Source organism: Rhinoraja longicauda, chromosome 18, assembly GCF_053455715.1.
Source record: "Rhinoraja longicauda isolate Sanriku21f chromosome 18, sRhiLon1.1, whole genome shotgun sequence".
In the NCBI taxonomy this organism is placed as follows: Eukaryota; Metazoa; Chordata; class Chondrichthyes; order Rajiformes; family Arhynchobatidae; genus Rhinoraja; species Rhinoraja longicauda.
In genome coordinates, this window is record NC_135970.1 from 3,283,211 (window position 1) to 3,297,465 (window position 14,255).

The following is a 14,255-nucleotide window of genomic DNA, read 5'->3' on the forward strand; positions in this document are numbered from 1 at the left end:
TCGTGCCAGAGTGACCAACACAACCACGTTGGCTGACTTGCGACAAATGCTGGTTGAAGAATGGGATGCCATCCCACAACAGTGTGTGACCAGGCTGGTGACCAGCATGAGGAGGAGCTGCCAGGCTGGTTCTTCCACACGCTACTGAGGCTCCTGTTTATTAAATGAATAAATTGTTAAATTGCCAATATGTCTTGTTTCTTCAGACTTCAATCATCCAATCCACCAAACAACACCGAACAAGAGTCAATGGCAGAATAAGCTGTTTGGCATTGGCAGAGAAGCTTTGGCAGATTTTTCATGGGCGCATCCCATATACTCAGCTCTGCTGCTCATCCCACAAATGCATGTTCCTTACAAATGTGGTACCATTTAAAAGGGAAATAAACAGGCTTTCCAACAGTATAAGATTTATTGCAAAGAAGCATTTTAACAACAAAGAAATAATCTACCAAACACAAATTTCCTTACTTTTTGTGCTATGTTTATTTGCAAACACACAAGTAGATATAACTAAAATCTGCTATAGATTAGTGCAGTTTAACAATACATAACTTATTGGGTGGCAGGAGGTACAGCGATAAAGTTGCTGCCTTACAGTGCCAGAGACCCAGGTTCGATCTTGACTATGGTAGCGCAGCGGTAGAGTTGCTGCTTTACAGCGAATGCAGCGCCGGAGACTCAGGTTCGATCCTGACTACGGGTGCTGCACTGTAAGGAGTTTGTACGTTCTCCCCGTGACCTGCGTGGGTTTTCTCCGAGATCTTCGGTTTCCTCCCACACTCCAAAGACGTACAGGTATGTAGGTTAATTGGCTGGGTAAATGTAAAAATTGTCCCTAGTGGGTGTAGGATAGTGTTAATGTACGGGGATCGCTGGGCGGCACGGACTTGGTGGGCCGAAAAGGCCTGTTTCCGGCTGTATATATATGATATGGGTGCTTGTCTATGCGGAGTTTCTACATTCTCCCTGTGCCCCACGTGGGTTTTCTCTGGTTTCCTCCTGTCACATCTCCGCCTCAGATGTGGAATAATGATGCAGACACAACTTTATACGTTGCATTACTTAGTTTCTATGTTTATTGTCTCTCCTGACTGCAACCTCCGGCCTTCACACAGCAAGCACACCTTCCCACTCTCCAGTCACCTGATACAAAGGTCACGATATCTGCATATCATTATCATGACTCATCGTCATGACAGCCCTCCTTTTCCAGAATTAAACTTTAAATTACTGTGTACTTTCCCCCAATTAAACAATTCTTTACTCTTAAAAATTATGATGGTATTTTTTCCCTTAATACAAATATACAAGTATTTTTTCCCCTTAATACAAATATACAAATAATAACTTGTAAGATTCCTTTGCCGCTAAACAAATGTCATATAATTACTAAACAAAACTATAACTACAGTCTATCACACAAAGTCGTCGTATCTTTTAGGAACTCTTCTTTCACGTTTTGGTCTACCAGCTGGCGCAAGAGCATCAGAGTCTGTTGAATCTGCCAAAGTGGTGTCGTCCAGACGTCGTCTCTGCTCACCACCTGTGTCGCAGTGTGCTGCCTCTGGAACACCAGTCACCACCTTAGGGATGTCATCTGGCCCCTCTGTATCGGTAGCTCTCGGTGGACTTTGGGCCCCCTCGATTCGAGTGTCTCTCGCCATGTACTTTTTTACACTCGATACATTCCTCTTGTATTCCTCTCAACTTCTGATCTTCCGTGATCTCTCGCAATTTTGGTGTTTTAGTGCGAATTTTCCTTCCAAACAAGGCTTCTGCTGGGCTTTTCCCTGTCGTTGAGTGAGTGGTCGCCCAATATACAGCAACGTATGCACGCGGCGCCTCCTTCCAGTTTTTCCCTTCGGCATGGGCGATTCGTATCCTCTTCTCCATGGACTGGTTTTGTCTCTCTACTTCTCCGTTAGCTTGTGGCCATTTAGGAGTCATCTTGTGATGATGGATACCTGTGGTCCTCATGTACTCAGCAAACGTCTCCGAAACAAACTGTGGCCCATTGTCGGAGTACAATGTAACAGGCAACCCGTGTCTGGTAAAAATCTCTGCCAATACCTGTAGTCTTTTCTGCTGTAGTTGATTTCATCACCGCATACTCATAGTATCTGCTGTAGTAGTCTACCACTACCATAATTGATTCACCTGTTGGAAGTGGTCCAAGAAAGTCAACAGCTACGTCAACCCATGGTCCTGTTGGCAACTTTGCACTTCTAATTGGTTCTGGCAGGTTGCTCCTGCTTGTGATTTGGCATCCGTGGCAGGTCTTGACAAACTTTTGGCATCTCTGTCACACCCTGGCCACCACACTTTGCTCCGCAAATTCTGTTTGGTACCAATGATGCCTAAATGTCCTTCATGAGCTAATGGCACAATCCTTGGTCGTAGTGCTTGCTGGATCACCAATCTGTTACCTCTCTGCACACACTGACCAATTACACAAAATTCATCTTTTATGGGAACATATGCGTTGTAAGGGCATTGATCCCATTGCCCACAATGAATAAGCTCTCTGATATCTTTGAGTTCAGGATCATGTTCTGATTCCCTTTCAATTTCCTTCGTTGTCACGGCTCTTGTCGTTGACTGAATTGCGACAAAGCGCACAAAGCACACAATTGCGACAAAGCGACAAGCGCACTCTGCTTCCATCTCTAGCGTGGATGTTGCTCTCAGCTGTTCATCCTTCAACAGTCTCGACAGCGGGTCTGCGATGTTTGCTTTCCCCGCAATGTGGACTACTTTGTACTTGTACTGTTGGAGTCTCAGCACCCAGCGTTCTATTCTGGCATATGGCTTAGACCTTGTTGAATAGATCACTTCCAGCGGCTTGTGATCTGTAACGAGTTCAAATTCAATACCGTACAAGTAAGCATGGAACCTTTCACAGGCCCACACTAGTCCCAGTGCTTATTTCTCTGTTTCAGAATACCTTCTCTCCATGCTGATTAAAGATCGATTGGCATATGCTATGATTCTGGGTCCATCTGCATGTGTCTGTACCAGGACCGCTGCCAAGCCGACCGGACCAGCATCTGCTATGACTTTTGTTGGTGCAGCTGGATCATAATATCCAATGATTTCTGCACTCATTAGACTCTGTTTCAATGCTTTGAATGCTTGTCTCTGTTCACTACCAAACTGGAGGTCTTTCCTAGTCAACTTTCCCAGCGAATCTGCCAGTGTAGCAAAATTTGGAATACATTTTGCACAGTAATTGACCAGTCCTAGAAAGCTCCTCATCTCAGTTGCATTCTGAGGTTCACGTGCATCTGCAACAGCTTCCACTTTAGCCTTTTCCGGGTTCAGCCCTTCAATTGTGAGTCTGTGTCCCATCAAATCCATTTCAGAGATGCCAAACTTGCACTTGTCTTCATTCACAGTGAGACCTGCTTCTCGAAGTTTAGTCAACACTAGATTCAATCTCCTGGCATGTTCTTCACGAATTGATGCATGGACGATGATGTCATCTAATATGTTTGCTGCTCCTGGTACACCCTGAATCACTCTGTGGATTTCATACTGATAGATATCAGGGGCAGCATTGATTCCAAACATCAGTATTTTGTAACGGTATAATCTGCAATGAGTGACAAATGTCACCTATCTTGACTCTGGATGTAATTCCAATTGGTGATATCCCCACTTGAGATCAATTTTGGAGAACACTTTAGTGGTTGATAACTCTTGTAGCACGTCATCGATCGTCGGAATTGGGTGTCTCTCTCTGATTATTCCTTCATTGGCTCTCCTCATGTCCACGCACAGTCTGATATCATTATTGGGTTGCGGCACTATCACTACTGGGCTCACCCATGGTGTCGAACGTTCAACTGGCTTAATAATGTCCTGATCAATCAACTCCTTGATTTTAGCTTTTACTTTTCCACGAAGTCCACACTCCAAACACGTATAGGTTTGTAGGTTAACTAAGTTTTAAATTGTCCCTCGTGTGTTGTATACTGCCTGTGTGCGAGGATCTCTGGTCATTGTAGACTCGGTGTGCCGAAAGGCCTGTTTCCGTGCTTTATCTCTAAGCTAAACACTGCATCAGTAGTAATGAAGATAAGCCTATGTTTCTTGGAAAAGAGGAAAGTAGCTGACACCTACCTGTTCATAGAATTCGTTGACAATGCCTTCTGTCCACTGTAGATGCAGTTCCCTTCTCTTGGCGGGACCGTTGATATCAGCCAGCTTAATGCACACCTGGCACACTAATAAACGATCATTCTCATTGGTCCAATCGATTCCTGGATTGTTAACTTCATTTATCTGCTTCAGAACAACCAATAATACGGTTTAACCTAACTCAATAACAATTTAATACCAAATCTTCCAATATAAAGCTTTCAAACATTGTCATGGTCACAAGAAGAAAACCAAAATACCGTTGGAGGAGTTAAATTTGGTGTTTAATTTTCGGTCTTAATGGCAACTGTCACACTAGGAAGATCTCACTGTGCACTTTCCAACGTCGCAGAAAGCATACCCAACCCCAGTAGAGTACTAAAGCATGAAGAATAATAATACCCTGTTCAAGCCTTGATCCTGTTGTGTTAGTTGTCCTTAGTTGTCACCACAAAATCCATAGCATCAAGAGGGAAGAAAAATAGGTGTCAACCATTTCTACTCCAATCCCAATTTAGTCAATCCAATATCAATTCCCAGAGTTTAGAGTCAGTGAACTAAAACTACCACCTTCAACAGGTGTAATTGACTGCAAAAACAAGGAACTGCAGATGCTGGTTTGGGGGGAAAAAAGACAAAGTGCTGGAGTAACTCAGCTGGTCAGGAGAACAAGGCTCTGGAGAACAAGGATAGGTAATGTTTCAAGTCGGGACATTTCTTCAGACTAGTTGTTGTGGAAAGGGAATAAAGCTGGACAAGAGGCGGGATGGGACAAAGTCTGGTAAGTGATAGGTGGATACATGAGGTTTTCTTGCGTTAGGAGATGGTTGGACCATTTGCCTATCATAGCAAATTTCTTTGATTTCTTTATTTGAGAAATTGTCACAACTTTGGGCTCTGTGGCATGTATCTTGCACTTTAATTAACATAATCCCTGTCTGTAGATTTGGAAATATAGAAAATGTATAAATGTATAAACTGAAATAACTTTTGTTTCTTGCAGAGCTCACTTACACCCAAGCATTTTTTTTCCTTGCAGATAGTTTTCCAACTATACAAACCTTGGAGTTAAACTCGGCAAGGAAGTCAAAATGTTTTTTCAGATCAGTAGCCAAAATTGCTTCAATCACCAAGAAACGAAACCGTTTGAACTCAACATGATCTAGATTTGCCAAGAAGTTGAACTCCGAATGAGACATAAATAGGTTCCATGCGGCAGCAGAATGATGATTCTCCAAGACAGATCTGTCATTGTACAGGACAGCCTGGAAATTATTGAAACAATTAGTTTTAATAATTAGTAAAAGATACACATCACAAAAAATAACTACCTGCATTAATTGCTTCAAATATCGTAATATCATGAAAATGCTACATTATTACAATGCAGTATGGAAGGCAATTTGGATATCAACACTTAATTAATCTTATAAAATCTTCAATCTATTGGATTTAATAAAATATATTGGCTAAATTGAATTGTACAGATTCCAATCCTTACTATTTTTCAGTTTCACTTCACCCAGAGTTCAACCATTTACTTTCTTCTTTCCCCACGTAGCTTTAGTTAGATCTCTTTGCCTCTGCATTGGAACGCACTAAAATCATTTCAATCTTACACAGAATCAGATGTCAAACACAACCTTATTATTAGCTGATGGATTACTCCCAACATGCTGAAATTTCAACTTCTGCTAAAAATAGTTAATATAACAGAGCGTTTCTCACGAGTTAAATTATTGGCTTGAAGAGTTGAGAACACAAATCCTCAAACTTATTCTGAATTAGCTCCATATTCTCAGATTTTTAAAAAAAAATTGTTATTTGTCATTATATTGAACAGTAACAAAAAGCACCCTGTAAGGTTCACAGCTGTAAATAGGAAGATTTACAAATATGCATCATTCAGTTTACAGACTTCTGAATTGGCATTAAGCATTGGAAATTTGTAGAGCAAATTTAAATTAACTTGAAATAAATAAAATAATGCAAATAGCGTATCAATAATATGCAGAACAGAGAGAATAAATTGAAACACACGTTCATCGAGTGTAATCATATTTCTGTTCAAAACTGACAATTTTCATTTTCCATATCGTAAACATAGAAAATAGGTGCTGAAGGAGGCCATTTGGTCCTTCGAGCCAGCACCGCCATTCATTGTGATCATGGCTAATCATCTACAATCAGTAACCCATGCCTGCCTTCTCCCCACATCCCTTGATTCCACTAGCCCCTAGAGCTCTATCTAACCCTTTTAAATTCATCCAGTGAATTTGTGTCCACTGCCTTCTGTGGCAGAGAATTCCACAAATTCACAACTCTCTGGGTGAAAAAGTTTCTTCTCACCTCAGTTTTAAATGGCCTCCACTTTATTCTTACATGGTGTCCCCTAGTTCTGGACTCCCCCAACATTGGGAACATTTTTCCTGCATCTACCTTGTCTAATCCTTTTATGATTTTATATGTCTTTTATACATTTATCGTGTCTCATAGTTGTAACTACCTTCAAGTAAATGTTAAATATAATTTTTATGTGAAGATTCCTTTAAAATTAAATATAGATTGAGCCATATTAGAATTATTAAGGAGCAGGTGCTATTGGTGCTATTGTGTTTGATGAAAAACATTTTGTTCTTTTAGCGGAGGACACTATTTAAAATTTGCAAGTTAAAGATTAGACCAATAACTTAAGCTAATGGTGGAACATTAAAACAGGACTACCCATTACATTTTACAAAATTTATTAAACTTCACATCCAGAGAATGTTGAACACTTAGTCTGATCCTGTTCTGACTTGGAAAGGCAAGAAATGTCTTATCAATGAATTCACATTAAATCTACGTTTGGTCAGATGCACTTACTTGAGGCGCATTTGTTGCAACTAAGAATGCATTGGTACGCCCAGGATGATCATAATCATGCATGGCGGCTGCAACATAAAGTGCCATCAACTCCAGAGCAGGGATGTTTGATGCAAGGCAGCTATAGCTGTCGTCAGTAATAGTACAACTTCTGGAAAATATATAGGCAACCCGGCCTGGAGATATTCCACTGTCAGAATCTAGAAATGATTTTAAATGCATTTGTCAGATGGGTTTTGTAACTTATTTTTCAATATTTCCCTGACAATTTCACATATTTTCATAAGTAGTTGAAATCCAGACGTCCTTGCGTATTAATTTATATAAATCAATGATAGATACAAAAAGCTGGAGTAACTCAGCGGGTCACAGTATCTCTGGAGAAAAGGAATAGGTGACGTTTTGACCCGAACGTCATCTATTCCTTTTCACCAGAGACGCTGTCTGACCCGCTGAGTTACTCCAGCTTTTTGTTTCTATCTGCAATTTAATATTATGTGTGCAACGGTTTGTTCAATCTCCAATAAATTTGCAATTACTTGTGTCTATCTTTGGTTTAAATCAGCATCTGCAGTTCCTTTCTATAATTTTTTATATATAAATCAAATTAGCTGATCACTAAGTGAAATTATCACAAGATGCAAATTAACCTTTTTTCTCAATGTAGCTATAAAAAAAGACCCAATAGTACGTAAAGTGCAAATGTTTCGTCGTTGAGTCTAGTCCAAACTTAGATTTTGGTTATTGCTAAATCTTTTGTAGATCATTTAGCAATGTTTGGACTCTCAAAAAAAAAAGCACTTGAAAGTGGTAACTACAAATGCCGTTTTTACACTTTATAAAAATGCACTTAAAGCATTTCTTGATACAAAATAACAGTGCTCTTTGCTGCAACTGTTACAGAGGATATCGGCCAAACCTTACTGGCAGAAATCAACCACACATTCAACATGGATAATGCATTTGTGTTTTGTGGATCCAATGTCAACATTGTGCTGCTGAAGTCCTGCATCACAGTAGGGCTTTGCATGACGTAATGCTGTCCTGCGAGTGAGCTGTGCCAACCAAAGGCACAAAAATGTTGACAGCTTTTTCAGTTGGCTTAGTCTTTGGCTCAGAGCTGTAAAAGGCTTTGAACATGACTGAACGTCAGAAGCATTTAAGTATTAACAAATATCCATAAAGTAATTTAAAACAAATCTAGTTCATTCAGAAATTGTGCATTATCTTATATTTGCCCCTCTCACATACAGCTGGCGTATTCCATTCAAATGAATGAGCTTCTTGTTCCTATGCCAGGTCTAACCACGTGGAATTCACCATCAAAGTACAAGGAATGTGCTGTTCGAGCTCTGCCAGAAAGCTTGAGATATCCACCAGGGCTTCAAACTGCTCCACACACAGGACTTGGAGGAGAAACGGTCATGGCAGGAGGGGGATTCTTCAACAGAAGTAATTCCCAACCACAATATTTGAGACTACGCACTCTATTGGGTACATTTTTTAATACTCTAATTTCAGCCAATTTTTCATAAAATAATAGAAATGCGGAAGTGGTCATTTGATGCTGGCAAAAGATGTGCTGTTCAGGTTACTCCCATGTGCTCTCCAATCACAACCCTTCATTTTCTTGCAAGTAAATCCCAGAATCACCATGCTCTGGGTGAAACAAAATTCTCAATGCTTACAATCGACAAATGTCTTTATCCTCCCAGTATCAATCTGTCAAGGAAAATAGGTCCTTTCCTTTCACCCTCCTTAATCTACTTTGTTTGAAAACAACTGAAAAACTCAGTTGATGCAGGTCATAAAATATTCTCCAGCCTTGGCAAACAAACCCACAACCTTCATTTGCACCTTCTCTTATGCTATAATGTCTTTCCTACAGGGTAATGACCAGAATAAGCGAGTTTGGTATCTCGACTGCGCATGCCCAGGTCATAGGTCACTCGCTATAAACATTCTCGCCGGCTGAGCTGCTGCGTGTATACAGACCAGCGTTTCATCCGTATTTTCCAGTTTTGCTTCTTCGAGGTAAGAAAATACTGCTTTCTAAACTATTAACTAGGTGTATTTATGGTTTGTACAAAACTACGATGATTTTGTTAGTTTTATTGCTTTATGCTTCAGTGAGTGAGCGAGATCGTGATGATGAATAACAAGCATTTTTTATTTTGGAGGGTGGGGAGAATGAATTGAAATTTATGATTTCTATAACTATCAATAGACTTCTGAATAAGTTCTGCATGTACATGTGTAAGTAAAGTTGTGTAGTACAAAACCTAGTCACGAGTCCCCTGACTAATCATGTCTCTTCTGATTCCCATAACATTGGATAATTTTAATCAGTATTTGACATTCTAATTTTATGTTATAATCTTGTGATTGTATAAATTAGTTCAATATACTTGCACCATTTTCTTTTGCATTGTAACTTGTACCGGTATGTAATGGACATGCTTACAGGACCCTATTTGAATTAACATATGATTGACTTTGTTATTTATTTTGGTTTTATATGTTACTGGGCAAAGCCATGCGAATTTGTGCAATTTTGGGCTGTGGGAGTAGCAGGTATCACCTGAATAAGTGGATGCAGAATGTGTGTGACAGCCACAACTGTAAATTTGCAACGGGAAATTGTTTCTGCCCACCTCCCTTCAAACTCAAACGCGATTTTTTTCCGTATCGTATCTCCGTCTGCACTGCGGCCGAACATCGAGGAGTTGTTGGCCTCTGCTGGAGACAGACTTCGAGAACTCCACCTCAGGAGCTGTGGGACTTTAACATCGCAGAGCCCGCGATCCCTTTGGCAGCATTTGATCTCTGAGCTCTACCACGGGTGCCTGTGGACTATAACATCGCAGAGTTTGCGGTCTCTCATTAGATGAATAATGAACTCCAAGCCGCGGGAGCTTCAATCGCCCCAACGAGAAAAACGAGGGAAGAAGATTAGACTTTATTGCCTTCCATCACAGTGAGGAATGTGGGGAATCCGTCCGCTGTGGTGGATGTTTATGTTAACTTTTATGTAGTTGTGTGCCTTGTTGCTTTTTTAGTATGGCTGTATGGTAATTCGCACATCGCTGTACCTTAATTGGTACACGTGACAATAAAAAACTGAAACCTTTGAATTTCCCTTGCCTTTTGCCTTTATCAAATCTATTACTCCATTCTCCTCCAGACCAAATGCCCTTGCCACTTTTGTGTCTGTCTAAACAGCATATTTATCTTTTTCTTGATATTATTGATAGCTTAAAATTTTGATATCAACATATTGTTGAATCAAGGACCAACAGTTGAAAATGGCATGAAGAGACACTTATTTGTATAAATACCCCTAAAACATTATGAATATTGCATCTGATAAGGGTGGATATTCTGTGGCGTATAAAATCATAATTACAGTATGACAAATCTCCACAAAAAGATCTAATTGGGTATGTCCCTTTTTTAATTCTTCAGATATTTCTTAAAATAATCTTTAAATTGATATTTCAGCATTTACCTTAATAGACAATAGACAATAGGTGCAGGAGTAGGCTATTCAGCCCTTCGAGCCAGCACCGCCATTCAATGTGATCATGGCTGATCACTCTCAATCAGTACCCCGTTCCTGCCTTCTCCCCATACCCCCTCACTCCGCTATCCTTAAGAGCTCTATCCAGCTCTCTCTTGAAAGCGTCCAATGAACTGGCCTCCACTGCCTTCTGAGGCAGAGAACTCCACACCTTCACCACTCTCTGACTGAAAAGGTTCTTCCTCATCTCCGTTCTAAATGGCCTACCCCTTATTCTTAAACTGTGGCCCCTTGTTCTGGACTCCCCCAACATTGGGAACATGTTTCCTGCCTCTAATGTGTCCAATCCCCTAATTATCTTATATGTTTCAATAAGATCCCCCCTCATCCTTCTAAATTCCAGTGTATCCAAGCCTAATTGCTCCAGCCTTTCAACATACGACAGTCCCGCCATTCCGGGAATTAACCTAGTGAACCTACGCTGCAGGTGTTCAAAACTTGCATTGTGTTCAACACACCTTAATTGTGTTCAAAACTTCATTGATCAAATAATGAAATGTTGAAAAGATTAATTAGATTTTTTGCTGATTAAAGATATTTATTTTAAGTAGGGGCAGCGCGGTGGTGCAGCGGTAGAGTTGCTGCCTTAAAGTGCTTGTAGCGCCAGAGATGCGGGTTCGATCCCGACTGAGGGTGCTGTCTATACGGAGTTTGTACGTTCTCCCCGTGACCTGCGTGGGTTTCCTCCTAGATCTTCGGTTTCCTCCCACACTCCAAAGATGTACAAGTTTATAGGTTAATTGGCTTGGTATAAGTGTAAATTGTCCCTAGTGTGTGTAAGATAGTGTTACGATGCGGGGATCGCTGGTTGGCGTGGATTCGGTTGGCCAAAGGACCTGTTTCCCCGCTGTATCTCCAAACTAAACTAAGAGATTGACTGCTTCATCAGTTTGATGATGAGACAGTTGTTTGACACCAAGAAACAGTTGACTGGCAGCAATAAATTCTGCAGCAGGAAGTTCCCAGGTCAGCAATCAACAACTCTTCAGGAGATCTTGAGGATAAAGGCAAACCTTGTTGTTGCACTGCACAATGCAAATCCCAGGCCTACACAATTTAAACTGTTATGGCTATCAATTATGCAAGATGAATTTCTCATATTTTAAACTGAACAAAAATGTATTTCGATGAAGGAACCCTCAAGCCACCCATAAAAAATGCAACCAACCAACACTACATTGAATATTAAAAAAGAAACAAGGAACTGCAAATGCTGGTATACAAGAAAGACAGTACTGGAGTAACTCAGCGGGTTTGGCAGTATCTCTGGAGAACATGGATAGGTGATGTTTTGGATCGGGACCCTTCTTCAGACCGAAAGTCTCTTCCCCATGTTCTCCAGAGATGCTATCAGACTCGCTGAATTACTCCAGCACTTTGTGTCCTTTTGAATATAAATGAACTAATTTGTGACCAAATAATTAAATCCCTAATCATATTTAACAAGTATTCATCAGTCTTTAAAGTGTTGGTCGGACAATAATGATATTAATTCTACTAAATTAAGTGTGAAATACATACCTGTGTCACTTCCTGTGACATGATCGCTGTTTATTTGCTGGAATCCAGGAATCGGTCTTGTTGTTAAGTACCAAACAGCATGAAGCACGTCAGTGGCATGGACTCGGTTGTGATCTATTGCAAACAGTGCAAACAAGACCAGGGTTGAGTTTAAAAAAATATTATATTCCTGTCTCATCAGGATCCATAAACAGATTTGAACAGTTTCTCCTTTTATGGATAAACACAAAAAACACTTTTTATTTCTTATTATAAGCCATTGCGTTCTTCTATTTTTATTTCTTATTATAAGCCATTGTGCTCTTCTATGCAGTCTCTGAGCATCCATACTCTGCCTAGCATGGATATCATGAAATATTTTTTTAAATGAGGAAGCTGCAGGTCTGGGAATAAAAAAATGAAAATGCTGGAAACACTCAGCACATTTGGTAGCAACTGCAGGAAGAAAAATAGAGTTCACATTCAGGTTGAAGGCCTTTTGGTGGGTTTATAAGGATGCATGTGTTTCTGCTGATGTAGTGTCACAGTGAGATTGGATGGTCTTCCCAATGGCTGAGGCTGCTTGTGTAAGGTGTGCCAATCATATGCCAGATAAATACGAGTATGTTTAAATTTATGGATAGCTGAGTTACTGCAGCACTTTGTGTTCTTCGTTTCTTAGAAGTTAATAGAATTTGCATCAGCCATTTTTGAAAAAAATATTATAATTGCACGTTATTGGCTTTGTTATTGAATTATGCGAGGTAAGCGAAACAAGTAGAGTAGTGATGGAAACCATGAGGATCAAAGAAGAGGAGGTACGGACACTCTTAAAAAATATAAAAGTGGATAAGTCTCCAGGTCCTGACAGGATATTCCCTAGGACATTGAGGGAAGTCAGTGCAGAAATAGCAGGGGCTATGACGGAAATATTTCAAACGTCATTAGAAACGGGGATGGTGCCGGAAGATTGGCGCATTGTGCATGTTGTGCCCTTGTTTAAAAAAGGTTCTAAAAGTAAACCTAGCAATTATAGACCTGTTAGTTTGACGTCTGTGGTGGGAAAATTAATGGAAAAGATACTTAGGGACAAAATATATAAACACATGGATAAACAAGGCCTGATTAGAAACAGTCAACATGGATTTGTGCCTGGAAGGTCATGTTTGACTAATCTTCTTGAATTTTTTGAAGAGGTTACCAGGGAAATTGATGAGGGCAAGGCTGTGGATGTTGTCTATATGGACTTCAGTAAGGCATTTGACAAAGTTCCACATGGAAGGTTGATTAAGAAGGTTAAATCGTTGGGTATTAATAGTGAGGTTGCAAGATGGATTCAACAATGGCTGAATGGGAGATACCAGAGGGTAAGGGTTGACAACTGTATGTCAGGTTGGAGGCCAGTGTCTAGTGGAGTACCCCAAGGATCTGTGTTGGGTCCGCTGTTGTTTGTCATTTACATCAATGATCTGGATGATGGTGTGGCAAATTGGATTAGTAAGTATGCAGATGATACTAAGATAGGTGGTGTAGTTAATAATGAAGTAGATTTTCAAAGTCTACAGAGAGACTTGGGCCTTTTGGAAGGGTGGGCTGAAAGATGGCAGATGGAGTTTAATGCTGATAAGTGTGAGGTGCTGCATTTTGGTAGGACAAATCAAAATAGGACGTACAGGGTAAATGGTAGGGAATTGAGGAATGCAGTGGAACAGAGGGATCTGGGAATAACTGCATTGTTCCCTGAAGGTGGAATCTCATGTGGATAGGGTGGTGAAGAAGGCGTTTGGTATGCTTGCCTTTATAAATCAGAGCATCGAATATAGAAGTTGGGACGTAATGTTAAAATTGTACAAGGCATTGGTGAGGCCGAATCTGGAATATGGTGTGCAGTTCTGGTCGCCAAATTATAGGAAGGATGTCAACAAAATAGAGAGAGTACAGAGGAGATTTACTAGAATGTTGCCTGGGTTTCAGCACTTAAGCTACAGAGAGAGATTGAACAGGTTGGGACTTTATTCTTTGGAGCGCAGAAGGTTAAGGGGGGACTTGATAGAGGTTTTTAAAATTTTAAGAGGGACGGACAGAGTTGACGTGGGCAAGCTTTAGGGGTAACATGAGGGGTAACTTCTTTACTCAGAGGGTGGAATGAGCTTCCGGTGGAAGTGGT

At 40.4% G+C, this 14,255-nt stretch overlaps 1 protein-coding gene across 4 annotated transcripts in view; it reads right to left on the minus strand.

The window, feature by feature from the left end:
• The window catches only part of pde3b (phosphodiesterase 3B), a 158,503-nt gene that overhangs the window by 4,283 nt on the left and 139,965 nt on the right, over positions 1–14,255 (minus strand). For 3 of the 4 annotated variants that reach the window (XM_078414976.1, XM_078414975.1, XM_078414973.1), the window contains exons 11-14: positions 12,110–12,223; positions 7,009–7,208; positions 5,205–5,408; positions 4,126–4,290 (exon numbers count right to left, since the gene is read on the minus strand). In XM_078414976.1, the coding sequence (XP_078271102.1) occupies positions 4,126–4,290; positions 5,205–5,408; positions 7,009–7,208; positions 12,110–12,223 (683 nt within the window). The remainder of the gene's footprint in view (positions 1–4,125; positions 4,291–5,204; positions 5,409–7,008; positions 7,209–12,109; positions 12,224–14,255) is intronic. The other variant, XM_078414974.1, reaches the window with a different exon arrangement.